Here is a 27543-nt window from a genome sequence, read left to right on the forward strand (position 1 = left end):
TGTGAAATTTTCGAAGTTGCAATATTTTCGTTCTATCTATATTGAATTTCCTTACAATGTGATGGTTTGTTTGGAAAATCATTTAACACTGCGTGTGTTATCTTAGTTTTAAACATGTATTTCAGTTCCAATGTTGTGTAGTTAACTAGATTGTCCGAGAATTTAAAGTTTTTATCTGTTAAAATGTCATGTGAATGACTCATGGTCTGAAAGTTATTATTACATGTTATACGTAAAGCTAGTATGTCTATTGCATTACTCATTGTTTGTTCAGTTGCATATTGTTCACACTATACAGTGTGTATTATTATTTGTTCTAATTTCCGTCAGTTTTGTGTTGAATTACAATTGTTAGTTATTTTTTGGAATTTACTTATTTACAAAAATGCATATAACTAACTATGGAAAATTCTTTGCATATATACATGTACAATCTAGAAATAAGGTTAGGATTTTGGAAAAAAAGTTAAAATTGTTTTTGTTTTAGATTTTATTAAGTATTAAATATCAAATCGTTAGTACAATGGTACATGAAGGTAAATGATACAAATTGTTAATCTGAGGGATTGGAAATCAATATAAGGATATGAAAGAGTTTTACAAAGTATTTGAGTACAAAGTATGGGACCATACAAATACAATTAGAAGGAAGGGTTGGATTTTTGAGTTATGAAAAGATAATTAATTATCTAAAAAGAACATAGATAATCATATATGCAGAGATCAATTTCATGGTTAGTTATTATTGTTACTGTTGAAATAAATTGAAGATATCAGAAGTTGTTACTTGTTACTGCATTGAAATTGTTACAATCTCTCCGTCTGTTTCGGATGGTTTGTCCGTTCTTTATAGTGATTATATTCTTTTACAAAGTGGTCATCCTTCGAAAGAAAATATGCCAGTAAGTTCGTAATATCTTGTATTGGGATGTCCTTAATGGATGCTTTGACTGTATTGCATAACTCTTGTTCTAGTTCTGTTATTTTTCGTTCGTGATTGAAATTAATTCTGTTTGTAAATGCGCGGTTTGTTACGCTGCCTTCGAGGTGATAGACATGGTATTCCTCGCAAGGTTGTAAAGCTTCGAAAGGTACCATGAGAGGCCGTTCAGGTGCATCTTTCGGTTGAAAAACGTAAGTTTTTTATTGGGTCAAAGTTTCTAAGTGTGCCCAAAGTATATTCCCATTTCAAACGGTATCCGTAGTTTAAAAAATAGGGCGATGTGAGCTGGTCGTTTATATGGATGTAGCTTTTCGAAGTATTGTGGTTTTTATCCCGTAGAAATGTGTAATATATGAGATTATGGATAAGTTTAGTTTCGTGTACTCTGTAATTATTATTTTGTACGTCTTTTGGTGTTGGGTGAAGAAAATTGAAACTCAGTTGAAATATTTGAAGTTCATATATACTATATGCAGATAGATCTTGAGAGGCTTTTGCTACTAGCAGATCATAATTACAGGTTATTGGTAGCTTGAATTCGTAATCATAATCGTACAAAAATCTTTCAGTTAAGCCGTAGAATTGTTTGAGTTTAGGATACAGTGTCTGGTGGAGCTTGTTTCTCCCCTTATTTTTTGTACTACGTTTAACTGTGTTCGTATTTTCTGGTGGCAGAGGCGGGAAGTACTCTGACACACGGTCTTTAAGATTGTGGAGAGGTGACATGAAGAATTATACTCTCGTGAATCAAATGGCATGTTAGCCCAATTTCTATATGATAATAGTGGATTGTAATTGTTGCTGTGTGGGCTGTTAAGGGTTCTAGGATCTTTGTCCTGAAACCAAATGCTTTCCATAACTGTTGCTGTTTGCTCATTTGTTGATTGATGGAAAAATGATTTTTTATTATTTGATCTCGGTGCTACTGCATATGGGAATCTTAGATTGTTCGGTCTGTTATTGGCTGTTTTCGGAAATAATCGTTGTTGAACATGAGTTTGTGTTATCGGGTTTTCTATTTCATAATCAGATGGTGGTGGCGGTCGCACTGGTGGTGGGTAATTTGGAAGCGGGGGTGATGTGTACGATGCCGTAGTTGAACGGATTTGATAGTTAACTGGTCTGTTATGTTCATAACTATGTAAATTTGTGCTTGTGCTTTGTTCACTAGTAGTAGTTCTGTTAGTATTAAATGATTGTAAATTCCGTCTATCCTCATTTTGTTTTGATTGGTGAAATTTATTTCTAATTTTACGCGCTATTTCCTGTGGAGTTTGGGTGTTCTCTGGAGTGTTATCCAAGTGTACTCGCATAGTTGTTACTGTTTCATCAGTGTTTCCCATTTGGTCTTCTGTTTGAGTTCCACAGTCCGAGGCGTTGTCTCTGATTGTACCGGGACTTGATCGTCCGGATCCTGGGCTCAGTTCACCCTCTTCAACGTCATAGTTGAAGGGTGAATCTACTTTGTATGGTGAATCGTAATCCATACTGGTAGCCATATGCTAAAACTCATAGATGATTACTCTTGGAATAACATATGGTTACGATTGTTATAAAGACTGTTAGAAAAACTGTTTGTAGTTTTATTTGTTGTACACTCACTCGTTAGTGGTTACATTGTTATATGTTAAAATGTTTTTTCATTTTGAGTGTAAGTCTCTTGTGTTTTGTTATCAATACACGATGTTCGATTAGTTAATAGTAGTGGGGGGTGTATTATTGTTAGATGTTCCCTAATTTAGATCTGGTCTTAAATTTCGTATTTATCAGCCGAATGAGTGTCAAAGTATGTGACTTCATTTGTATGAGGTTGATCATTTTTGAGTATGTCTAAGCTGTGACTGCGGTTATGCATTTTGTTAGCCGTTAATTTTAGTTGGTCAAAATCAATTGCTGGAGGGTTTTGTATATCGAGGAGTTTTGATGTAGGTATTAAATGTTGTTGTTCGTTAGATGTTGTTGAAGGTTTCGGGATTTCATACGGTGTTGGTTGATTAATTGGTATTGGTGTTTCATATGGGTGGTTGTTAAATAAAATATTATGTTTTTCAATCTTTGGTGCACGAGGGATAGGTGCTGATAAACTGTTTCCTAGGCATTGGTATGCCGGAGGTGGTGTGATAAGTTGTGGTGGTATTGTTTGTAGTTTATTCTCTTATTGTTTCTAACGGTTCTATTTTAAATGGTTCTGGTTTATATTTTCTTTCAGGTAATGGTGGTTTCTGTGTCTTTGTCGATGATTCCAGAGTTCGTAATTGTAATCCGTTTTCCGTTCTACGAATTGTAGTGTTATAATGTTTATAATTTGTATCAACATAAATTTCTGTTGGTATTTCATTATTATTATGAGTTGATGTTGTTACTTCCGTTGAATGTCTGCGAAAGTTAGGTATATTTTTTCTTGGTTTGTTATTTAAGTTCCCATAATGTGAATTGTTGTCATCACTGTCGTTATCTATATTTTCTTCTTGTATTTGAGCTACTAACTGTGTAAGTGTTTGTGAGAATATTCCAAAGATTCCAGTTAGTAGTATTTTTGTTATGCTTGCTTGTTTTCCAATTGCTTTATGAATAGCAAAAGCGTTATAGAATTTGATAACAAGATTTGTTATGAATAGTATCATGCTAATCATAGCATAAATGATAGCCATTTTCTCTAAGATGTACCATGGCCAACCAAAGATTGTTAAAATTTGTTCTTTTAGCCATGCGCCGTCAAAAATTTCTTTCCAGTTAACACTTGGTTGATCTATTTGGAAGTTATATCCATTGATGTTCAAATCTCGTAGCCATCTTAGTGATTGTTCATAGTTTTTGTATGTTTGTAATAATCCTAATTGTTCGAGTTCTAAGAGTTTTAGTGCATTAGCTGATTGTGCGTCCTGTAATGTTTTTTCACGATCTCTCATGTATTCATGTAGTAGATCTCTTTTTCTTTCTTGCACTAGTTGTTCCTTACTATAGATTCCGCTTTCTATTAAGCTTGCCTTACTTAACATGTTGTCTAATACTATTTCCTCAGGTGATATAGTGTTTAGTATTGTTTCGACTTTAACTGGATACGGTGTTAATCTGTATCTAGCTGCTCCCTCAGTATCTATAGATATGAGTTGATCAAAATTACTATGTGAACATGGTACCTTTTTGCCCAAAGGTATGTTTGGCGTGTTAATTGATGTACATATTGTACTCTGTTTTTGTATAGAATTGGTATTTTATCGTAGCATTCACGTGTTTGTGGTACATAAAGTGGTGATGATTTCTTTGCACATTTGTACATTTTCATAACGTTAACTCCTTCTTGTTTGACAAATATCGATCTATCTCCTGTAAGGATGTATCCTAGAAGTGGTGTGTTCTTTTGTACTTGTGTTAATGTTAATTGTCGGAGATTCCGAGTTTGTTCACAAATTTGTGAATAAAATTTGATTGCTTGTAGGCTGATTCGTGAATATATGTTACTCATATATAAGTCCATTTTCAAATGTAGATGTGTGTTTTCATTTACAAAGCCGTAGTAAAATTTTTGATTATCTTTATCTTCGTTGCGTGTGTGTGTTGACGTGATTTGTTTCGGTGTTATTTTTATGAATTTTTTATAGTCGAATTTATCTTTCTTTCTTGTTACTTTTTGTCCTGCATGCATATCAAAACCATATTCATATATTATGTGAAAATCATCGTATTCTGTTTTATGTATTGGTTGTGGTGATCCGCATTCGTGTTCAAGTATTGGATATACTTCAAATCGTGTGGCTATTGAGGCTGTTTTAATTTTATTTTTTCTTGTATATCTGGTTTTTGTACTGTTGTCCATTCTGCATTTGTTTCTATCCAGTATCTGTCTTGGTATTTTACCATGTATGCATCAAATCGAATTAGTTCAAATAATTGACAATGTGTTTGTGGTTTCGTTGCAGAGCGTTATGTCTTTAAATAATTCAAAATGTTTTTCTCCCCAAAAAAGTTTTACTTCTTGTCCGGTTTCAGTTGTGCCTTCAATAATAATTAAACAATTTTTGTTTGATATTTTGCAGTCTGATACGTTGATACTATCGTTATCGAAGTGTATATGACTACCAAAAGGAAAATCGAGCTGAACAAAATTATCTCTCTGTACTTGTATTTTTATGAAGAGTTGGTTTCTGTTTAATGATTGCATAAACTCTGATACAGTTTCATTTGGTGGTTTTTCATCACAATGATGACTATAGTGGTGAATTAGCCTTTCTGAAAAGAAGTTAAAGTAATTCACGTTACCTGGTATTGCTGGATTGTTTTCTGATGGAATGTTGATAAAATTGTTTATTAGGAAGAGGCAATGCAATATTTCATCAATTTTGTTTTTCGAATTTTCAAATGGGTTTTCTATGTCTGAGATATTTTTGAGAGTTTGTTTTTGATATGAAAATTACAAAATAAGTGATTTCAGAGAAGAAGTTTTATTTACTAAGGGTGTTGAAATGAGAACTCAGAGTGAATGTCTGAATTTTCTAACTTTTATTTTAGTTTTCAGCTTAGCTGAAATTTTCAAAATTTTTCGAGTTTTCAGTGGTTGTGACTTGTACGAGACAAAATCGGAGTTGTGATTTTCACTTTCTTGTTTCTTGCTCTCTACAATGTTTCTGACATTTACATATCTTCCGTTTTTCATTTTTTTTTGTTTTTAAGCTGTCAATTTTAATAATTACTAGGTCTAATTAGATTGTTAGGTTCCTAGTTCTTGAATTAAGGTTTCTTCTGACATTTTCCGGAACTTTTGTTCTCAAGATGCTGTTTTTCTTTGTAATTGGTGTATTGGTATGTAATTAGTATATTTGATGGTTAGTTGACGTACTTCCATCATGGTATGTTATGCTAATTAGTCCGATGTTGGTGCCACTTTTGCTATTGTCTTTTGTTTTGAAGTAGGCTTTTTGATCATTGGTATGGCTAGTGACGTTAACTTATACCAAGTAATTTGGTGCAAAAAAGTCTAATTACAAAGATGGTATTACTGGTAATTGGATACGTTGTTGCAATCTCTGCAACTTTGCAACTTTAAAATGTTAATTGGTAGTTTGGTACAAAATGCTTTGTTGGAAAAGCGTTGACGTAATTGAAATGTTTATTTCAACTACTAATGATCTTGGTAAGATCTGTCTTGTTAATCACCATTTTGTTCATGGTGCTGAAAAATGTAAATTGGCTTGACATTTACGTTTTGTTACTAATCGCGTCTGCAAAGAGACAGTGTGTATCACAATTGTTCAACATCCTGTCATCCCCTTATGGATGCTGTCAATTTGTGAGTTTCTTCCCGTTAATGGTGTCCTTGTTGGGTTTTAGTTATTGTTTGTGTTACTAATGAGATGTGCTAATGATGTTGTATAACGTCCGTTTCTTTACTAATGATGTCTATGACATTTGTTATATAGCGTCCGTAAGTTCACTATTGTCCGTAATTTCACTAATGAGATGTATGACGTCCGTATTCGGTATGACGTGTATATGTATGACGTATATTGTTCGGTTCTGTGCAATAAAGGTGCACAGTAGATTAACTGTTCATAATATCGAAGGTCTATTAGCCGAATGTTTATGTTTAATGTCTATTGGCCGAATGATGGCCGAATGTTTAAATGTTGGTGGGGTACGGGTGTGTCAAGAATGTGAACGGATATAGTGTCCTTTTATGTGAATCTATATATATTCAAAGATAACGTGTATTTATGAAAGTAAACGTTTAGATTTGGTTGTTGGAGATTAATGGAGTTATTCCATTTGTTACACGTTACAAGATGTTATTTTCAGAGGATGTTTTTCCATTATTCGTTCAACCGATACGTTATTCTATTTGTTACTAGTGGAATATTCTTTTTTATCTATTTGTACTCATTATTTTTAGCTTCCGTTTTATTACTGTTACAACAATTTTATTGTGTTATTAATTATTGTTTTGTTACTTTTACCCTTTTTCGTTTACCTCTGAGTCATCATTGTTGTGTACTTATTCATTATTATAGTTTTATCCGTTTTCATTTTCATTAGTGTTCTTGAATGTCAGCGTCTTCAAAATATCTATTCCATTCCGTGAGGTGGATAGATCCTCATTCCTGTTATAAAGGATTTGATTACTTGTTATTTGTCCTTTGTTATTTGTACCTTTTGTTCTTTGTTTATTGTTTAACATTTACAATCTCGAAACGTCTATTCCAGTTTCAAGCTTTTGAACATAAAATAATTTTTTATCCTTGTTTCTTTGATTTTTGTTATTTGATCCTTGTTTACATGCGAAATTACCCTTTGTGACGTTCATAGTTGAGGTTCCAAGGGCTACTATCAAAAACCTATTTGTGTTAGTATATCCTATTTGGATACGTTTTATTTGTTACTTGATTCTTTGTTATTTGAGCATTTGTTATTTATTTTGTCGATGGTAATGGATGCTGTTGTCAATTACTATGTCGTCAATTACTATGTCTGATGGAGAGTTCAAATGAGTGTTGCATATGGATGGTAGTCGAAGAAGATGATTTTCCATTGGTTCATTGATACGGTTCCTAATTTGTTCTTTTATTCTATTTCGTAGTTTATGTTGTGTTGTATTTTTGTTTCAATCTTCATATAGATAAATAGCGTTATTAATAATAATACTAGTATTATGGATTTTAGTTGAAACGGCATGTATATGACAAGCCTGTGTGAGGGTTATAAAATGTCGCAAAACCTAAAGTTTGTTTAGTATATCTATCGAATTTATAGATAAAGTCAATGCAGATGAACGGTGCTGGTGTTGTTGTTGTTATTATAGAGGGTGTTGTTGCATGAAATGGGTGATTGAATATAGTATTGTATTTGATCGTTGTATTAAACTTTAGCTCTAGGGATGGTGTTGCTAAAACTTCAAATGCTGTGTTTCGTTGGCGATGTGATAGATTTAAAGTAATTGTAAGTCTATTTCTTGACCAATTGGTAAGTGTATCTCCAAGATTAGTCGGTCCGTACAATGGTGGAGGTGGATTCCAGGTTTTATGATCTAATGCAAAAAGATATGTATGTTCATTAGTTCTACTTAAAGTAGGCGGATTCGGATTTAGTACTGGTGTTGCTCGAGTTCTACCTGGATGGCTTGATGCTAATCTTAGTTCTGGTATAAATGATCCTGGTGAAAGTGCTGTATTTCGTGGTGGTTGTAAGGAATTTGTTAGTTCTATTCGTGGTACACTTATTGATGTGTTAGATGATGACGATTGATGTGATCTTTGTGGTGTTGTATTTGTACTTGCTGTTTGTTGTGGAGAAGTTGCTGACCAAAGTGAGCTATGTGGTGAATGTATTGGTTGTACACGAAAATGTTCCTGCACAAAATTGAAATCTTGTCTTTAATGAAATGTGGGTGGTAAGAAAGGATTTGCTCTTAATTCAGATGATGTAGGTGTTGGGATAGTATTAACACTTGAGTTATCGCTTGGTGAACTTGTATTAAAATTATGGAGTGTTGGTGTCCGTGTTGGTGTTCCGGTTCGACTAGGTGGTTCTGACTGTCCGGCTTGTATAGGTCTTATGATGTTAGATTCTATGTCTGTGGAGCCGTACGAGACTAATGTTGAGTCTTGTGTTGGAAATGATAGTGAAGCTCTACGTCGTCCGCGTAGTAGATGTCTAGTTTCTGTTCTATCACGCCGTACTGTATACGGGTTTTCGTTTCCAGGGTCTGTATCGTCTACTTCTGGTGATGTTGGTATATTTGTTAGATCTGTTACTTCGTTATGATGTGGTTGTTCTTGAGTATTGTTACGATTACTGTTATTACTTGATGACTCAATTTTTGCTGATTTTGTTTTTATGCTCCGGAATCTGGTCCGTGTGGTGGGATTTGAATATATGGGGGTGCTATGATTATCAGTGGTGTCAATTCTTGTTCTGGTTGATGTGTTTGTGCTCCTAAGTTTGATATCCAAATTTCGTTATTTTGGGGTCTTAAGTTTAACTGGTAGATTACAACGTTTCCGTAAAATGGTGATTCTTCATTGAATCCGATTTGTAGATAGAATTTTTGTGAGTGTAGTATGTAATATATAGATTCTTCTATGTCGGGGGTTGGATCAATTTTTATGGGTTTACAAAGTAATCTATCAATCCTAAACACATTCGTACGAAAAAATATACAATTATTGCAATTTTAATGAATTTAAATATTTCTAGTTCTACTATATCGATATTCGTTTTACATATATGATAAATATCAGAATGAGCGTCTTGCATTTAATTATTGTATTGGTGGGCTTGCATACACGATTCTGCGATTTCTAATTACTTCGTTTATTGTTACTATAGCTAAGTATGTAGATATAACTACTATGCAAGGTACCAAAAATATAGTGAGGAAGAATATTATTTTAGATAGTATTAAATAGATTGCTACTAATGTGTCTGGGAAATCAATTGTTGAAGCTGATTTGTCGTGTTAATGTCTGTACGTTGTTTTTGGAATTTGTTAATGCTTCACTGAAAAGTGACAGTTATTTGCTTGAGCAACTGACACTAAACTGTGTCGCACTGTTTAATAGTTTATTTCAATTTATTGATATACTACAATAACAATAACCGATATCATGTTATTCTTTTAGTTTATCGTCTAATAGTTCAATAGCTTCTTTTTTGCAGACTACTAAGAAAACTGTGTTTAGTTTATTGATGTCAACACACCTATCTGTGTGTATTTGGTTTTTTAATGTTTCGAATTCTGTAATGGTTTCGTTGCAGAGCGTTATGTCTTTTAATAATTCAAAATGTTTTTCTCCCCAAAAAAGTTTTACTTCTTGTCCGGTTTCAGTTGTGCCTTCAATAATAATTAAACAATTTTTGTTTGATATTTTGCAGTCTGATACGTTGATACTATCGTTATCGAAGTGTATATGACTACCAAAAGGAAAATCGTGCTGAACAAAATTATCTCTCTGTACTTGTATTTTTATGAAGAGTTGGTTTCTGTTTAATGATTGCATAAACTCTGATACAGTTAGCATTGGTGGTTTTTCATCACAATGATGACTATAGTGGTGAATTAGCCTTTCTAAAAAGAAGTTAAAGTAATTCACGTTACCTGGTATTGCTGGATTGTTTTCAGATGGAATGTTGATAAAATTGTTTATTAGGAAGAGGCAATGCAATATTTCATCAATTTTGTTTTTCGAATTTTCAAATGGGTTTTCTATGTCTGAGATATTTTTGAGAGTTTGTTTTTGATATGAAAATTACAAAATAAGTGATTTCAGAGAAGAAGTTTTATTTACTAAGGGTGTTGAAATGAGAACTCTGAGTGAATGTCTGAATTTTCTAACTTTTATTTTAGTTTTCAGCTTAGCTGAAATTTTCAAAATTTTTCGAGTTTTCAGTGGTTGTGACTTGTACGAAACAAAATCGGAGTTGTGATTTTCACTTTCTTGTTTCTTGCTCTCTACAATGTTTCTGGCATTTACATATCTTCCGTTTTTCATTTTTTTGTTTTTAAGCTGTCAATTTTAATAATTACTAGGTCTAATTAGATTGTTAGGTTCCTAGTTCTTGAATTAAGGTTTCTTCTGACATTCTCCGGAACTTTTGTTCTCAAGATGCTGTTTTTCTTTGTAATTGGTGTATTGGTATGTAATTAGTATATTTGATGGTTAGTTGACGTACTTCCATCATGGTATGTTATGCTAATTAGTCCGATGTTGGTGCCACTTTTGCTATTGTCTTTTGTTTTGAAGTAGGCTTTTTGATCATTGGGTATGGCTAGTGACGTTAACTTATACCAAGTAATTTGGTGCAAAAAAGTCTAATTACAAAGATGGTATTACTGGTAATTGGATACGTTGTTGCAATCTCTGCAACTTTGCAACTTTAAAATGTTAATTGGTAGTTTGGTACAAAATGCTTTGTTGGAAAAGCGTTGACGTAATTGAAATGTTTATTTCAACTACTAATGATCTTGGTAAGATCTGTCTTGTTAATCACCATTTTGTTCATGGTGCTGAAAAATGTTAATTGGCTTGACATTTACGTTTTGTTACTAATCGCGTCTGCAAAGAGACAGTGTGTCTCTGTAAATTGTTTAACATCCTGTCATCCCCTTATGGATGTTGTCAATTTGTGAGTTTCTTCCCGTTAATGGTGTCCTTGTTGGGTTTTAGTTATTGTTTGTGTTACTAATGAGATGTGCTAATGATGTTGTATAACGTCCGTTTCTTTACTAATGATGTCTATGACATTTGTTATATAGCGTCCGTAAGTTCACTATTGTCCGTAATTTCACTAATGAGATGTATGACGTCCGTATTCGGTATGACGTGTATATGTATGACGTATATTGTTCAGTTCTGTGCAATAAAGGTGCACAGTAGATTAACTGTTCATAATATCGAAGGTCTATTAGCCGAATGTTTATGTTTAATGTCTATTGGCCGAATGATGGCCGAATGTTTAAATGTTGGTGGGGTACGGGTGTGTCAAGAATGTGAACGGATATAGTGTCCTTTTGTGTGAATCTATATATATTCAAAGATAACGTGTATTTATGAAAGTAAACGTTTAGATTTGGTTGTTGGAGATTAATGGAGTTATTCCATTTGTTACACGTTACAAGATGTTATTTTCAGAGGATGTTTTTCCATTATTCGTTCAACCGATACGTTATTCTATTTGTTACTAGTGGAATAATCTTTTTTATCTATTTGTACTCATTATTTTTAGCTTCCGTTTTATTACTGTTACAACAATTTTATTGTGTTATTAATTATTGTTTTGTTACTTTTACCCTTTTTCGTTTACCTCTGAGTCATCATTGTTGTGTACTTATTCATTATTATAGTTTTATCCGTTTTCATTTTCATTAGTGTTCTTGAATGTCAGCGTCTTCAAAATATCTATTCCATTCCGTGAGGTGGATAGATCCTCATTCCTGTTATAAAGGATTTGATTACTTGTTATTTGTCCTTTGTTATTTGTACCTTTTGTTCTTTGTTTATTGTTTAACATTTACAATCTCGAAACGTCTATTCCAGTTTCAAGCTTTTGAACATAAAATAATTTTTTATCCTTGTTTCTTTGATTTTTGTTATTTGATCCTTGTTTACATGCGAAATTACCCTTTGTGACGTTCATAGTTGAGGTTCCAAGGGCTACTATCAAAAACCTATTTGTGTTAGTATATCCTATTTGGATACGTTTTATTTGTTACTTGATTCTTTGTTATTTGAGCATTTGTTATTTATTTTGTCGATGGTAATGGATGCTGTTGTCAATTACTATGTCGTCAATTACTATGTCTGATGGAGAGTTCAAATGAGTGTTGCATATGGATGGTAGTCGAAGACGAGAAGATGTTTTGGTCAGTAATGTTTACAGCGGTTGTTTAAACTTTCAGTGTGTATGACTGTTAGATCCCTTTTTGTTTTTATATTCTGTATCTTTTATCAATTTCTCACTAAAAGGTGTTAAACTATTTGGTGGTAGTTATTCCTTAAAGGTGTTCATGAAATGTTAATATCCGAATTGTTATTTCATAACTGATTCGTGAAATGGGTTGGTATATCCCGGGTTATGATTAAATGTTTTATAATAGATAGAATTGGTTAGTGGTTAGGGGATTGACAGCACCTTTTAGTATTATCATTCTTTTTATGTTTTATCATGTTTGTTAGTTTATACTATTTCTTGTTTTTAATATAGATATCGTTTTTTATGTTTTTACTGTTCCTTGGGTTTTGCACACAAGGTTAGGGTTGGGTGGGTGTGCTCGTAGAAATACTGAATGTACATAAGAACATACATAGCGACCTACATAGGAACGTAATAGGAACGTACATAGGAATATTATCATGGTTATAATCTGATATATTTTTATTCATAGGCAATATTTCGGAGATTTTATGAAGATGGGTGTTAAAAGTGATTAGGATAAGTAATATCGAAACATTAAATGGTTACGAAATCTGATTTGTAGCTTTACTACTGATAGCTATATGTATGGATTATCATGAAATGACTTTTGGTATAATCGGTCAAATGAAATGAATATTTTATATAGTTAGAAAATTGAAGTATGTGCAGATTATTATACGTAGGTTAGCGAAAGTATTAAAGTTGAAACCACAATCTATAGTGGATTGTTGTAAGAATTATATGTATAAATTGTCAATGTCAAATGTTACAAATACAAGGAATATCGTTGTATTTATACGAGTTATTAGTATTAATATTATTATTACTATTATTATTATTAATTTGATTATTATTATTATTATTATTATTATTATTATTATTATTATTATTATAAATATTATTTATTATTGTTCATGTTTATTGTGTTAATGTTATTTTCTTCTTACGAAGATTGTAGTTATGAGTTTGTTTAGTCTCATCTTGTGTTATATGTGTTTTAGCGGACGTTTGTATATTAGGTTGTTTTAATATTGGAATTTCGTTTGTTAATAAGTAGTTTTGTAATTCTAGTTTAATGTGTCTTTCTTTCGGGTAATACGGTACTATGTGATTTCTGTGTATTGTGATATACTCTTTATTGTTGTCTTTTAATATGTATGTTGTTTCTGTAGGTTTGTCGATAATAAGATAAGGTCCTGTATTTAGTGGGAGCAACTTTTTAGATACACCGTCAATCTGTTGCTGGTTTGTTATTAGTACAAAAGTATTTTTCTCAAGAGATTTTGCTGTTCTGAATCGTAAGTTCATTTCATCTGTTAACTTTTTCCTGTTTTGTAAAATTCTTGCTATTGTTCGATATGTATCGTTATGTTTTTCTTTGTCGAGGAAACATTTTGCAAATGATCCTTTTTGTAATTTTCCTATTTTTGGGTGACTGAATTGTTTTTCTAAATGGGTATGAGTCGGTTGTGTGTTGCATGCACTTGTTTCCGTTGGGTTGCAATTTCCTATTTCGTCTGTTGTTGTCCCAAGTTTAATTTTTGTTGGTTTTCTTGGCTTTTGGTTGAAAACAACTTCATATGGTGACATACCTAATCGTGTTTGATATTGTGTATTGTACGCCTATGGAAAAAAACGTTGCTTTTCTTGACCAATTTTGGTATTTTTCATCTAATAAAGTTCTGATAAATTGTCCGATTATTCTGTTTGTTCCTTCTACTAGTCCGTTTGTCCAGGGTGCATATGTTGTACTTGGTTTAAATTCGATTTCAAAATAGTTACATAAATGTGTGAACTCTGTATTAATGTATTCCGATCCGTTATCGGAACGAATTTCTTCTGGTAATCCGAATTTCATAAACCAATGTTCAAATAATTCTATAGTGGATTGTTGTAAGAATTATATGTATAAATTGTCAATGTCGAATGTTACAAATACAAGGAATATCGTTGTATTTATACGAGTTATTAGTATTAATATTATTATTACTATTATTATTATTAACTTGATTATTATTATTATTAAAAATATTATTTATTATTGTTCATGTTTATTGTGTTAATGTTATTTTCTTCTTACGAAGATTGTAGTTATGAGTTTGTTTAGTCTCATCTTGTGTTATATGTGTTTTAGCGGACGTTTGTATATTAGGTTGTTTTAATATTGGAATTTCGTTTGTTAATAAGTAGTTTTGTAATTCTAGTTTAATGTGTCTTTCTTTCGGGTAATACGGTACTATGTGATTTCTGTGTATTGTGATATACTCTTTATTGTTGTCTTTTAATATGTATGTTGTTTCTGTAGGTTTGTCGATAATAAGATAAGGTCCTGTATTTAGTGGGAGTAACTTTTTAGATACACCGTCAATCTGTTGCTGGTTTGTTATTAGTACAAAAGTATTTTTCTCAAGAGATTTTGCTGTTCTGAATCGTAAGTTCATTTCATCTGTTAACTTTTTCCTGTTTTGTAAAATTCTTGCTATTGTTCGATATGTATCGTTATAATGTTTTTCTTTGTCGAGGAAACATTTTGCAAATGTTCCTTTTTGTAATTTTGCTATTTTTGGGTGACTGAATTGTTTTTCTAAATGGGTATGAGTCGTTTGTGTTTTGCATGCACTTGTTTCCGTTGGGTTGCAATTTCCTATTTCGTCTGTTGTTGTCCCAAGTTTAATTTTTGTTGGTTTTCTTGGCTTTTGGTTGAAAACAACTTCATATGGTGACATACCTAATCGTGTTTGATATTGTGTATTGTACGCAAATGGAAAAAACTTTGCTTTTCTTGACCAATTTTGGTATTTTTCATCTAATAAAGTTCTGATAAATTGTCCAATTATTCTGTTTGTTCCTTCTACTAGTCCGCTTGTCCAGGGTGCATATGTTGTACTTGGTTTAAATTTGATTTCAAAATAGTTACATAAATGTGTTAACTCTGTATTAATGTATTCCGATCCGTTATCGGAACGAATTTCTTCTGGTAATCCGAATTTCATAAACCAATGTTCAAATAATTCTATAGTGGATTGTTGTAAGAATTATATGTATAAATTGTCAATGTCGAATGTTACAAATACAAGGAATATCGTTGTATTTATACGAGTTATTAGTATTAATATTATTATTACTATTATTATTATTAATTTGATTATTATTATTATTATTATAAATATTATTTATTATTGTTCATGTTTATTGTGTTAATGTTATTTTCTTCTTACGAAGATTGTAGTTATGAGTTTGTTTAGTCTCATCTTGTGTTATATGTGTTTTAGCGGACGTTTGTATATTAGGTTGTTTTAATATTGGAATTTCGTTTGTTAATAAGTAGTTTTGTAATTCTAGTTTAATGTGTCTTTCTTTCGGGTAATACGGTACTATGTGATTTCTGTGTATTGTGATATACTCTTTATTGTTGTCTTTTAATATGTATGTTGTTTCTGTAGGTTTGTCTATAATAGGATAAGGTCCTGTCTTTAGTGGTAGTAACTTTTTAGATACACCGTCAATCTGTTGCTGGTTTGTTATTAGTACAAAAGTATTTTGCTGTTCTGAATCGTAAGTTCATTTCATCTGTTAACTTTTTCCTGTTTTGTAAAATTCTTGCTATTGTTCAATATGTATCGTTATAATGTTTTTCTTTGTCGAGGAACCATTTTGCAAATGTTCCTTTTTGTAATTTTGCTATTTTTGGGTGACTGAATTGTTTTTCTAAATGGGTATGAGTCGGTTGTGTGTTGCATTCACTTGTTTCCGTTGGGTTGCAATTTCCTATTTCGTCTGTTGTTGTCCCAAGTTTAATTTTTGTTGGTTTTCTTGGCTTTTGGTTGAAAACAACTTCATATGGTGACATACCTAATTGTGTTTGATATTGTGTATTGTACGCATATGGAAAAAACTTTGCTTTTCTTGACCAATTTTGGCATTTTTCATCTAATAAAGTTCTGATAAATTGTCCGATTATTCTGTTTGTTCCTTCTACTAGTCCGTTTGTCCAGGGTGCATATGTTGTACTTGGTTTAAATTTGATTTCAAAATAGTTACATAAATGTGTTAACTCTGTATTAATGTATTCCGATCCGTTATCGGAACGAATTTCTTCTGGTAATCCGAATTTCATAAACCAATGTTCAAATAATTCTATAGTGGATTGTTGTAAGAATTATATGTATAAATTGTCAATGTCGAATGTTACAAATACAAGGAATATCGCTGTATTTATACGAGTTATTAGTATTAATATTATTATTACTATTATTATTATTATTTTGATTATTATTATTATTATAAATATTATTTATTATTGTTCATGTTTATTGTGTTAATGTTATTTTCTTCTTACGAAGATTGTAGTTATGAGTTTGTTTAGTCTCATCTTGTGTTATATGTGTTTTAGCGGACGTTTGTATATTAGGTTGTTTTAATATTGGAATTTCGTTTGTTAATAAGTAGTTTTGTAATTCTAGTTTAATGTGTCTTTCTTTCGGGTAATACGGTACTATGTGATTTCTGTGTATTGTGATATACTCTTTATTGTTGTCTTTTAATATGTATGTTGTTTCTGTAGGTTTGTCGATAATAGGATAAGGTCCTGTCTTTAGTGGTAGTAACTTTTTAGATACACCGTCAATCTGTTGCTGGTTTGTTATTAGTACAAAAGTATTTTTCTCAAGAGATTTTGCTGTTCTGAATCGTAAGTTCATTTCATCTGTTAACTTTTTCCTGTTTTGTAAAATTCTTGCTATTGTTCGATATGTATCGTTATAATGTTTTTCTTTGTCGAGGAACCATTTTGCAAATGTTCCTTTTTGTAATTTTGCTATTTTTGGGTGACTGAATTGTTTTTCTAAATGGGTATTAGTCGGTTGTGTGTTGCATGCACTTGTTTCCGTTGGGTTGCAATTTCCTATTTCGTCTGTTGTTGTCCCAAGTTTAATTTTTGTTGGTTTTCTTGGCTTTTGGTTGAAAACAACTTCATATGGTGACATACCTAATCGTGTTTGATATTGTGTATTGTACGCATATGGAAAAAACTTTGCTTTTCTTGACCAATTTTGGTATTTTTCATCTAATAAAGTTCTGATAAATTGTCCGATTATTCTGTTTGTTCCTTCTACTAGTCCGTTTGTCCAGGGTGCATATGTTGTACTTGGTTTAAATTTGATTTCAAAATAGTTACATAAATGTGTTAATTCTGTATTAATGTATTCCGATCCGTTATCGGAACGAATTTCTTCTGGTAATCCGAATTTCAAAAACCAATGCTCAAATAATGCTGTAAATGCATAATGTGCATTATTTTTGGGTGCACACGTTATTGTTACATAGTGTGAAAATGCGTCTACTATCACCAAGATAAAATTATTTCCTTCTGATGTTGGGTGGATTGGACCTTTTGTATCTATCATAATCATTTCGTTAAAATATGATTTTGTCGGTGCTAATTGTTCTTGTTTGCTTTTTGTTTTAGTGTTCGCGAAGACTTTGTTCGTTTGGCATTTGATGCAATCTGCTATTAGGATTTTGATCCAGGTTGTTAAGTTTGGAAATTAATATTTCTCCATTATGTTTCTTTTTGTTTTTTCAAGTCCTGTATGACCTACTGTGTCTGTACAATGGTTTTCGTAGAAAACAGATAATAATAATGTTAGTGGTAGACATATTCGTTGTATTGTATTTTTGTGAATTCGAATTAGAATTTTAATGACTCCAATTTGTTCATCAATTATTATTGATTTAAATTTTCGATAATATGCGAATAGTCCTTTGTTTCCGCGTATATCCAATGTTACTGAATGTGGTTTATTGTTGTGTTTTTTCCACATTTTTACTTTGTGAAGTACTGGATCTATTATTTGTGTTTCTCTGATCAGATCTTCTGTTATTTTCGTTTTTTCATCATAGAAAATGTCTGTTATTTTTGCGTTATCGTAATTATGTTCTTGTTTAATATTGTTTATTAGTCTAAGGTAGTCATCGTCATGATGAACTGTGTAGGGTCCTTTTTGGTTTCCTTCAATAATTAGGTCGTCTTTCTCTACGATTGGTGATTGCCAAATTTTTGTTTTTGGTTTGTATTTCGGTATTAAATTCGTTTTTGTTTCTTTGTTATATTTCTCGTATGAGATTGGATGATATTCGTTTTTATCAATGTTTATTCCAAAATAATTGTCATGTATGTTAGCTAAAACTGGTTAGTGTGTTTTTTCTTTATTGTCTTCATCTGTGTTGTTACATATGCTGTACTTGCATTCTAAGTTGTTTGCAAATGCTGTTTTTGCGAAGAAAAACTTTATGTTTTCCGGTATTTCTACTGTTATATCGCGTGTTTTAGTAAAGTGTTCTTCATCTATTGTTCTACTGAGGAGGTCTGGTAGGGCTAGGTTTTTCCCTTCCGTCCAAATAATGTGTAAATTTGGAAATTTCATCAGTATAAGTTGAAATCTGTAAACTCTGTGATTAGGTTTGTTCTTTTGTGTGAACAGATAAATTATTGGTTTGTGATCTGTAAATAAGATAATTGGGTGATTTGAGCCTGTTAGTAGAAACTCATATTCTGTTAGGGCGAATATGATCGCTGAGCATTCTCTAATTAAAGTAGATAATCGCATCTCAATTGGTGTGAAGAGTCTAGAGTTTGCTGATATTAATCTCATTTTCTTTTCAGTTGGGTGCTGTTGTAACAATGCTGCTCCAATGCATGTGTTTGAGGCGTCTGTTATGATATAGAATGGTTTTTTGGTGTCTGGCATTGTTAATTCTAGTTTATGTGTTATTGTTCTTTTCATTGGTTCAAAAATAATTTGATGTTCTTTTGTCCATTTGAAATCACTTTCCTTGTGTAGGAGATTGTACAATGGTTGAAGTATTGGTTGCATACCGTAGACGTATTTCGCAAGGAAATTTATTGTTCCGAGGTATCTCTGTAATGCTTCCATACTGGTTGGTGGTTCCAGTTTCTGGAATCCATCAATTCTTGATGTAAGTGGTTTCACTTTTTTATCTTCGATTATGTGTCCAAGGAATTTGACTTTTTTCAACATAAAATATGTTTTATCAGGTGCTGCTTTAAGATTTTCTTTGAGAAGTACTTTGTGATATTCTGTTAATTTTTCAAACATTTGTTCGTAAGAATTTGTTTGTATGAAGATATCATCAACATACGTTATGACTGTTCTTTCCTTATTAGGGGATATAGGAAATGTGTTAATATTGATGCAAATGCTGCTGGTCCAATTGATATTCCGTAGAATAATCGTTTGAAACAATATTGTTCGTTTCCGATTGTAAAATGGGTGTATCTCATTGATTCTTCGTCCAAAGGTATTTGGTTGTATGCACTATTTAAATCAGCTGTTGTAAATATTGTTCCGTTTATTCTTGTGAGTGCGACGTCAACTGGTTCTATAGGCCAATTGCATTTTGATTCGTCTATCATGCTGTTCAAGTATCTTGCATCGAGTACAATTTTCAAGGATTCTCCTTTTCGTAATATTACTGGATTTGTGAATGTGTTTCCTGTTGATAGTTGTTCTTTGTTAACGGGTGCAATTATGTCATATTTTTTTAATACATCTAATAGTTTTTGTATTCGTTCTCGAAGGTGTATCGGCACTTTGCTTATCCTTTGTTTTTTGAAAATTGCATCTGTCTTCATCGGTAGGTTCAATTTTACTTTTGTTTTTCCGACGTCAAATTTTGTTGTTGCATAAACTTGTTTATAGTGTAGTATGATTGTTACTACCTTTTCAAACTCTTCTTGTGTTAAGTGTGAATGTTGAAAATCAAACATTTGTATAAATTTTTGTCTTGTTCTGAATATTTGTTGATATTGAATTTGCATTTAAAGTTTGGTTTTCTTTCAAATGTTGCTACTTGTTCAATTGTTTCGTTTTCTTGTATGTTAAGTATTTCATTAATATCGTTTTCGTTTTCGTATGAGATGATACAATGCTGTGAATAAATCTATTGAAATTTTCTGGTATATCTCTTCATTTTGCCGTTTAAATGTAATGTTTCTGTTCATGAAACCAATTAATCCTGTATTTATGGTTATTCGGTGTCGATTTTTGTTAATTAATAAAATGTCTATGAAGTACTCTTCATCTGCTGTGAAGTCCTTTATATCTAAAAAAGATATAGTTTGATATTTGTTTATCGGTTCAAAATAGAAATGTGATTTATGGATTGTTTTTTTGTTTAATTTTTTCATTTGTTTGAATATCGGAATTGGAAATGTTATATTTTTACTCTGATTTTGTTCGATATAGATTGTTTCTCTGTTAAATATCGGGTATGTTCAAGAGTAGTACGGGTAAACTTTTGTGCTGTTCATATAGAAAATGATATCGTTATCTAAAATCGTGTTTGTATTTAATGTTAGTCTGTTAGTGTTTACATTTATCGTTTCTATATATTCTTTGAAGAATGGGGTTCCTAGGATATTATGGTTGCATTGTGTTACATAGAAGTGGATGTGAAAATTGTTTTGAGGCTTATTTCTGTTATTTGAGATTCTGTCTGGTGTTAGAGTTAGTGTTACTGTTCCGAACGTTTCCATGGTTGTGTTATTCGCTGCTGTTAATGTTTTGTTTGCTTTTTCTAAGTGTATTTCTGGGTTATTGTATTTAATTTCATTCCAAGTATCTTCATTTAGTAAATTCAATGTTGCTCCTGAATCTAACAGGAAATCGATTTCTAGTATTGGTTTTGTGAAATCTTGTTCAAATTTATTGCATTGATACATTGGTAGTATCCAAGTTGGGTTACTCTCCAGTGTGTTTATTATTGTATTGCATGTGTCTTCGTTCGCGTTGTAAAATTTATCTAATATTTCTTGATCTTCATCTGATGATTCTGATGTGTATTCATATTCATCAATGCCAGGTGGGTCATCATTTTGTTTGTCTGATTCTACGTTATTTATTCTGTTTTTGCTATTATTATTATTGTTATTGTTATATCTATTTCCATCGTTGTGTCGTTCTTTATTATAATGTCTGTAATTGCCTTTTTGTGATTGATTTCTGCTGTCATCCTTGTTATTATTGTTTGAGTAATGTCTGTTGTTACTATTACAACGTTGTCTATATTTGTCGTTTCTACTAGAATCTCTGCTATTGTATCTTTGTCTATTATTGCTATTATAACTATTATTTTTGTTATATGGTGACTGTTGTCTTGAATTGTTTCTGTCTGTATATCTTGAACTTGATCTACTATTTTTGTATCTGTTATAGTTATTATTTCTATTGTAACTGTTACTTCTGTTTCTACTGTAATTGTTTCTGTTATAACTGGTACTTCTGTTATTGTAGTTGTTTGATTTCCGATATCCTTGATAATTTCTATTATCTCTAGGATTTATGTTAGTATTATTATTATTATAGCTATTTCTTGATTGTGATCTATATGGTGTTCTACTTCGTGAATTGTTATATATTGGTGACGTTGATGGTAATTGTCTTCCGTTAATATTGTTTGAATCAATTCTTCTGTTTGGTAAGTTCTGATTATTTCTCATATGACTATAAAATGACTTTTCTTTTGGTCGTGCCATGCTTTCTCGACGTGGTCTTTTAAAGCATCTACCTTTAGTATGTCCATGTGAACTGCAATAACTACAGAACAATGCAAATTTCGGTCTTCCTTTAAAATTCTTTTTGTCATATGTATTATTAATTCCGTTAAGAACGTTAAATATTGTTCTTTCAAATTGTTCTAGGTCATTTTGATTAAGTTCGTTTATATTACTACAAGCTATACTCATTTTTTGTTTTATATCTTCATTGATATTACTTGTACTTTGGTTGACTTCGTACAATCTTTTGTGATTATTAGTTATTGTTCTTGTTAAATCCATTTGGTCTATTTTGTCTACTAATGTTTTGAATGGCATCTCTGGTTCCCTTGGCGTTTGTTTATGATTCGCATGTTTTTTCAACGCTGCTGTTTTTAGTTCGTTGTCTAAACATCTAATGAATGTTTGATTCATTACACTATTTCTATAATCTTGTGTATACAGTGAATATGCTGTTTTTACTAGTGTTTCTATTCTTAGTGCAAGTGATCTTAATGATTCGTTTGTGTGTTTTTGTAATTGTTGTAATACTATTTTCGCTTGTTGTTTTGACTTTTCTGAGTCGAACATATCTGAGAATTCTTTACAAAATGTTTCCCAATCGAGTTTTGTTTCACTCGGGAGTGTTGAATACCATTTTTGTGCTGGTCCTTGTAATGTATGTAATATTAAAGCTGCTCTTTTAACTTTCCATTGGTGATGTCCAGGTTTGTTTACTGGCTCTATGCCGCTGCTGAATAGCATTGCTGCAACTATACTATTTAAGTATTCTTCAACAGTGTATGCTGGGTCTATACCATCGAATGGTCTTATTGTTGTAGGTACTGAACCACTACTAATGTTTTGTTCTATTTGTGGTTCTTCATTAATACTCATTAATGTTAATTGTTTATAGAATGGTAAAGGAGGTTCTGTTACAGTTGTTTCTCTTTCTTCTGTTGTATAGAATTTGTTCTTCTAGTACGATTTTCTTGTTGTCTATTATTTTGGTTATTGTTATGATGCATATTATTATTATCTATGCTTCTATTGTTCTGCATGTTTTCGGTTTCTGTTCTGAAATTATTTTGTCTTTGAAAGTTTTCTAGAGTTTTGTCTAGTCTATCGAGGGCTTCGTCTTGTCGTTTTTCCATTGTTCTGTTCATTTGTTGATATTTCATTTCCAGATTATCTATTAGTTTATTTGTGTGATTTGTTACTGTAGCTGTTATTTCATCTTTTAGTCCAATGTAATTATTTGCTTGTTGTCCCCAATATTGTTCGTGTTGTGCCTAAACTGCGCCTTTTGAATTCCTAACCGTGTAAATTTTGTGTTTATGATGGCTAAAATACGTTTCGAAAAAATGATTCACTTGCAGCTCTTATCGGAACGAAATTCAATTTAGAACAAGGTTGGCTTTTTGACCGAAAACAAGTTTGCCGCCTTGGAAATAGTCTTACATAATCACATCTGGTAAAGAATGAAAGTTAATCCCTTCCCGTCTAGGATAACGCCATATTATCCCATGTTTAAGTATCGTAGCATAACCCCCCTCTCTCTCTCTCTCTCTTGAGACAGTATTTACTTGTTACTGTTATTTTTCTATTTTCAGTTACTGAACTTAAAAAAATTATCTGTTAATCTTCTTTACAATGCTGTATATAACTTATGTTTACAATTTATGGGGAGAGAAGTAGTGGTATTGGTAGTAGTAGAGGTAAATGATAGTTGTGGAGTAGAATTGCACCCCTCAGACAGAAGTGTCATATAACATACTAGGGGATGGAAAAAAGAGGACAATAGATCGGTCATTAATCTACTATCAATGGCTTTTATTAGCCGTTAATTAAGTGCTGGCAAATAATTACCGATACCTCGCAACCCAATTTTAAGACGTGTTCTGTGCTTACCTTTATTAGGGTACTTCTGGAACTGTCTTATGGTTGTCTCAAGAATAAGATGTACTCTTAAGGCTTACCTGACTAACTAAAGTTCTATATCTCTAGTCTGTTACTCTTCTATCTGAGCTTCAGTAGACAGTGCACGGGCCCCAATGTTAATGTCTAACATATATCTCAATACAAAACAAGAGCGGAGTAGAGAGAGAGAAATATACTTTATTATTATATCAGGTTGGTAACTGGTACTGACTAAATAACTTTCTCTTCTGAGAAGAGGGAAAACAGGTAAACATCTAAAGGAAAGAAAAGGAAAAGATATTATTCCCCTTTTTATCCAATCAGGGAAGAGTATTTTCAGTCTTTATTTATTTAAATAATAAAGTCTTTCAAATAGTCTTTTCTGGAAGTCATACTTGACTCCAATTTTGCTATCTTTCTGTTGTCCTTCGTCTATTTTCTAAGCACCATATTATTATCAAATATAATACGTTTATCGAGGATGAATGAGCTCTTCAGATAATGCGTGAGAGAATTAAGAGGAAAAAAACAAGGTGTGAGGATTATCTGCAGAAAGATCCTGAGATCTGGCTTTACGTTTAAAAAGTGAGTGACAAAGTTGGCGATGGACTGTTCACAAAAGTATCCTTTTTCAACGATTTTTTGTTTTTTTTTACCGCGGCAAACGCTTAAGTGAAAAAACAGTATGGAAAACTGTGCGATGCGAAGAGAGCTTACGCATTCTCAAATGACAAGCATATGTTCATTGATGTCTCAGAAAAAAACATCCAGCTTGGTGCCGTACATTAATGACTCTTTCGATAAACCCAATTGTGTTGCCAAAATTTTCAGTTTAAAAGATGGAATGCCTCATGTAATGTTGCAGGCTCTGCAAGATATTGAGGTAAACACTGAGCTTGTGTATCGCTACGGGCTTGGGGTATTCCTAGGCCGTGGCTTGATGAAAAGTGAGACTCAAGTCATCCCAATGATGCTAGTGCTGCGCCTGTTGAAACTAGAGTTGGGCAGACAGTTGAGTTGGAAAGTCAGAGCCGGAAACACAGTTGCTTGAGGTAAGCACAGTTGAGTTGGAAAGTCCACTAACAGAGCCGGAAAAAATGATGAGCACTAATAAACAGGGATGAGCAAGAGGCTTTTTTGAAAGATTGGGATGATTATCAAAAGGCACGTGATGAGTTGCAGCTTAGAACCGAATGCTCTCTGCCAGCGTATGACAGCTCAACTGGAAACACACAGCTGGCAATGATGTTGACGATCAACTTGAGTTAGACGGAGTTCCTGAGCAATTCGATGTACGAAATGAAGGTAATGGGGAACAAAATGAGCTTTGTAACACTACAGCTGACGGGGAGGTACCAGAGTGTTCGCCTGAAATTTATGAGCCAATAACAGCCTTGTCAGCTGACTTTCCTTTCGTGCGCCCAAAGTTTATTCAGTATGCAGTCCGCAAAATTGTTAAGGATGCAGTTGATGAAGTTGGCCAAAAAAGAACGGATTCCTCTGGTCAAAATGAAAGGAGATCTCAAGGCTTTTCTATATACACTCCCGACTGTTCAGACACAGAAAGTGACTCAAATGAAGAATTACAGATATCTGAGAAACTTCGTCATGAGGAAGCGAACGAAATTACTTCATTTTTAAAGAACAAAACCTATTCAAATCGAACACATAAAAGCAATCAAAATCTGTCTACGAACGAACTGTGCTCTAATGTAGTTGAGCCTTCTGAGGAGGAATTGTATGAGCAATCACTCTACCTCCCCGCTATTTGTTTTTACTGCGACGACAGGCTTTTTGGAGATCAACAGATAGCTCGGCATATTTTTCTACAAGAGTGCACTAAAAAATTCGATTACACTGACATCCAATTTTTTCAGTGGATCATTTGTCGGTTGTCTCCAACTATTTTCCCGGGAAACGTCGCGGAAACAATTCAAAGCATGCACAAGACGCTTGATAGATTTTAAAGGCACACAAAACAGAATTTTGAATGAAGGGATCACCTAGACCACCCCTAATTTCACTACTCCTTACTTCTTTAATTTTTAACTCAACTTTCATGTTATTTTGTCCTCCATTTGTTCTCATGCGCTATTTTCAGTTCAAAACTTTACTTGAAACTTCAAGTTACTCTAAGTTCGAAACTTCTCTAAGTTTCAAATTCAACGAGCATCCAATTTTATTACTTCTCACTTACTTGTTAATTCAAACATATGGGCAATACAACCCATAAAATTAAAACCATTTGTGCGGTTTGAGACTCGCAAAACAATAAATTTCTTTCATTGGAACAAAAAGTTCTTTTCAAATTTAGACTATCTTTTTATACCTTTAGCGCAGTATTCCATCAGGTTAGACACCTGCTTTTCCAGTCCTTCATTAGTCTCAATAGACTAGAAAAATGATTCAAAATATTTTTAAAAAGTTTACATACAATTTAATCAATCAAGCTCTATAAAAATTACAAGTCTTTGCCAACCACGAAAAATAAAGCTTGCGAAAAGAGCACTTAAAAAGGCCTTTCGGGCATTGTAACGTGGGGGGGGGCAATGTCCCCCCCCCCCCCCCCCCCGTTACAAAGCCGGCATTTCACTACTACACACGAGATATAAAACTTTCCGCTTGTCCTCCACGTTTATCTCAAAACTAAAAGCTTTTTATTTAAAATCGTTAAGATCAGTTGCTCGTAAATTCGGTTAAACGTCTCTTAGACGGTTCTTAAAAATAAATCTATTTGTAAAACCTCGTGCAACAATTCTGTCGAACAGTTCTCCTCCAGTTGCCAACTCCATCACAAGATATGACCGGTCTCGCGTTTCTAAAACTTCGTACAGTTTCACGATGTTCTCATGCCGCACCCTCTGAAGGACACTGACCTCCGCGTGGAAGAGTTCACGACCAGCTCCAGGGTGAATCTCGATCATCTTTATAGCGTATGGTTGCTTCGTTTTTCTGTTTTCGACTCGGACAACCTAAAATGAAAACAAAAAGATAAAGTCTGCAATACAAAAAATATAGATTTAGTTTGAATAGAAAAGAAACTTCATCGCGTATACACACCTTGCTGAAACTCCCTCTCCCAATGAGCGCCTTCACTTCGTATTTCTGCAAGACTCTGGGGTCAAACTTATCTCGAACAAACGGGGGTTTTCGCCGCTGTTTGGAATGTGATTGCGTACTCTCACATCTGCGGTGCTTCTTGTGTGACCCGTTGATTATTTTTGTTTCGTACGCATTTTCTTTTAGGTCATTATTGGTTATATCTGGGAGCTTTTTGAGAGAATCGGAATTCTTAATAGCACCAAACTCGTTTTTATTTACAAGAGTGAACGAAGTCCGGTCAAGTTGAATTTGCGCAGCCGCATCTTTAAATTTAACATCTTTTGATGTAGACTGAACGCAACCCATTGGAATATTGGTTGAGGTCTTCACAAATTGTGTACAAGAATATCACATGCAATCCCAGCAATATCTAGACTATGAAGTTCAAAACAAGCAGCTCACATATCTGTCTAAAGACATTTTCAGGGTCATCATGAAACAGCAAATGAACTTTACTGTACCAGCAGTATTTACCGAAGACTTGCAGTTCGTCGTTTATATAAATTATATAAATCAGGGAAAAAATAGAAAGCGGCCTGTTGTTAAGCTGCGTAGGACAATCCAATGGAGTAGTGATCCCCTTCTATGAGAAATCACTGCATCGTATATAATTTTT

General features: G+C 32.7%; 1 protein-coding gene across 1 annotated transcript in view; it reads right to left on the reverse strand.

Annotated features, from left to right (window-relative positions):
- Positions 1–27334, reverse strand: part of LOC142340997 (serine/threonine-protein kinase H1 homolog) — a 115652-nt gene extending 88318 nt beyond the window's left edge. The window contains exons 1-2 of the mRNA XM_075391805.1: positions 26886–27334; positions 26569–26797 (exon numbers count right to left, since the gene is read on the reverse strand). Of these exons, the coding sequence (XP_075247920.1) occupies positions 26569–26797; positions 26886–27233 (577 nt within the window). The 5' untranslated portion in view covers positions 27234–27334. The remainder of the gene's footprint in view (positions 1–26568; positions 26798–26885) is intronic.
- Positions 27335–27543: the final 209 nt, after the last annotated feature.

Source organism: Convolutriloba macropyga, chromosome 6, assembly GCF_964194025.1.
Source record: "Convolutriloba macropyga chromosome 6, txConMacr16.3, whole genome shotgun sequence".
In the NCBI taxonomy this organism is placed as follows: Eukaryota; Metazoa; Xenacoelomorpha; order Acoela; family Convolutidae; genus Convolutriloba; species Convolutriloba macropyga.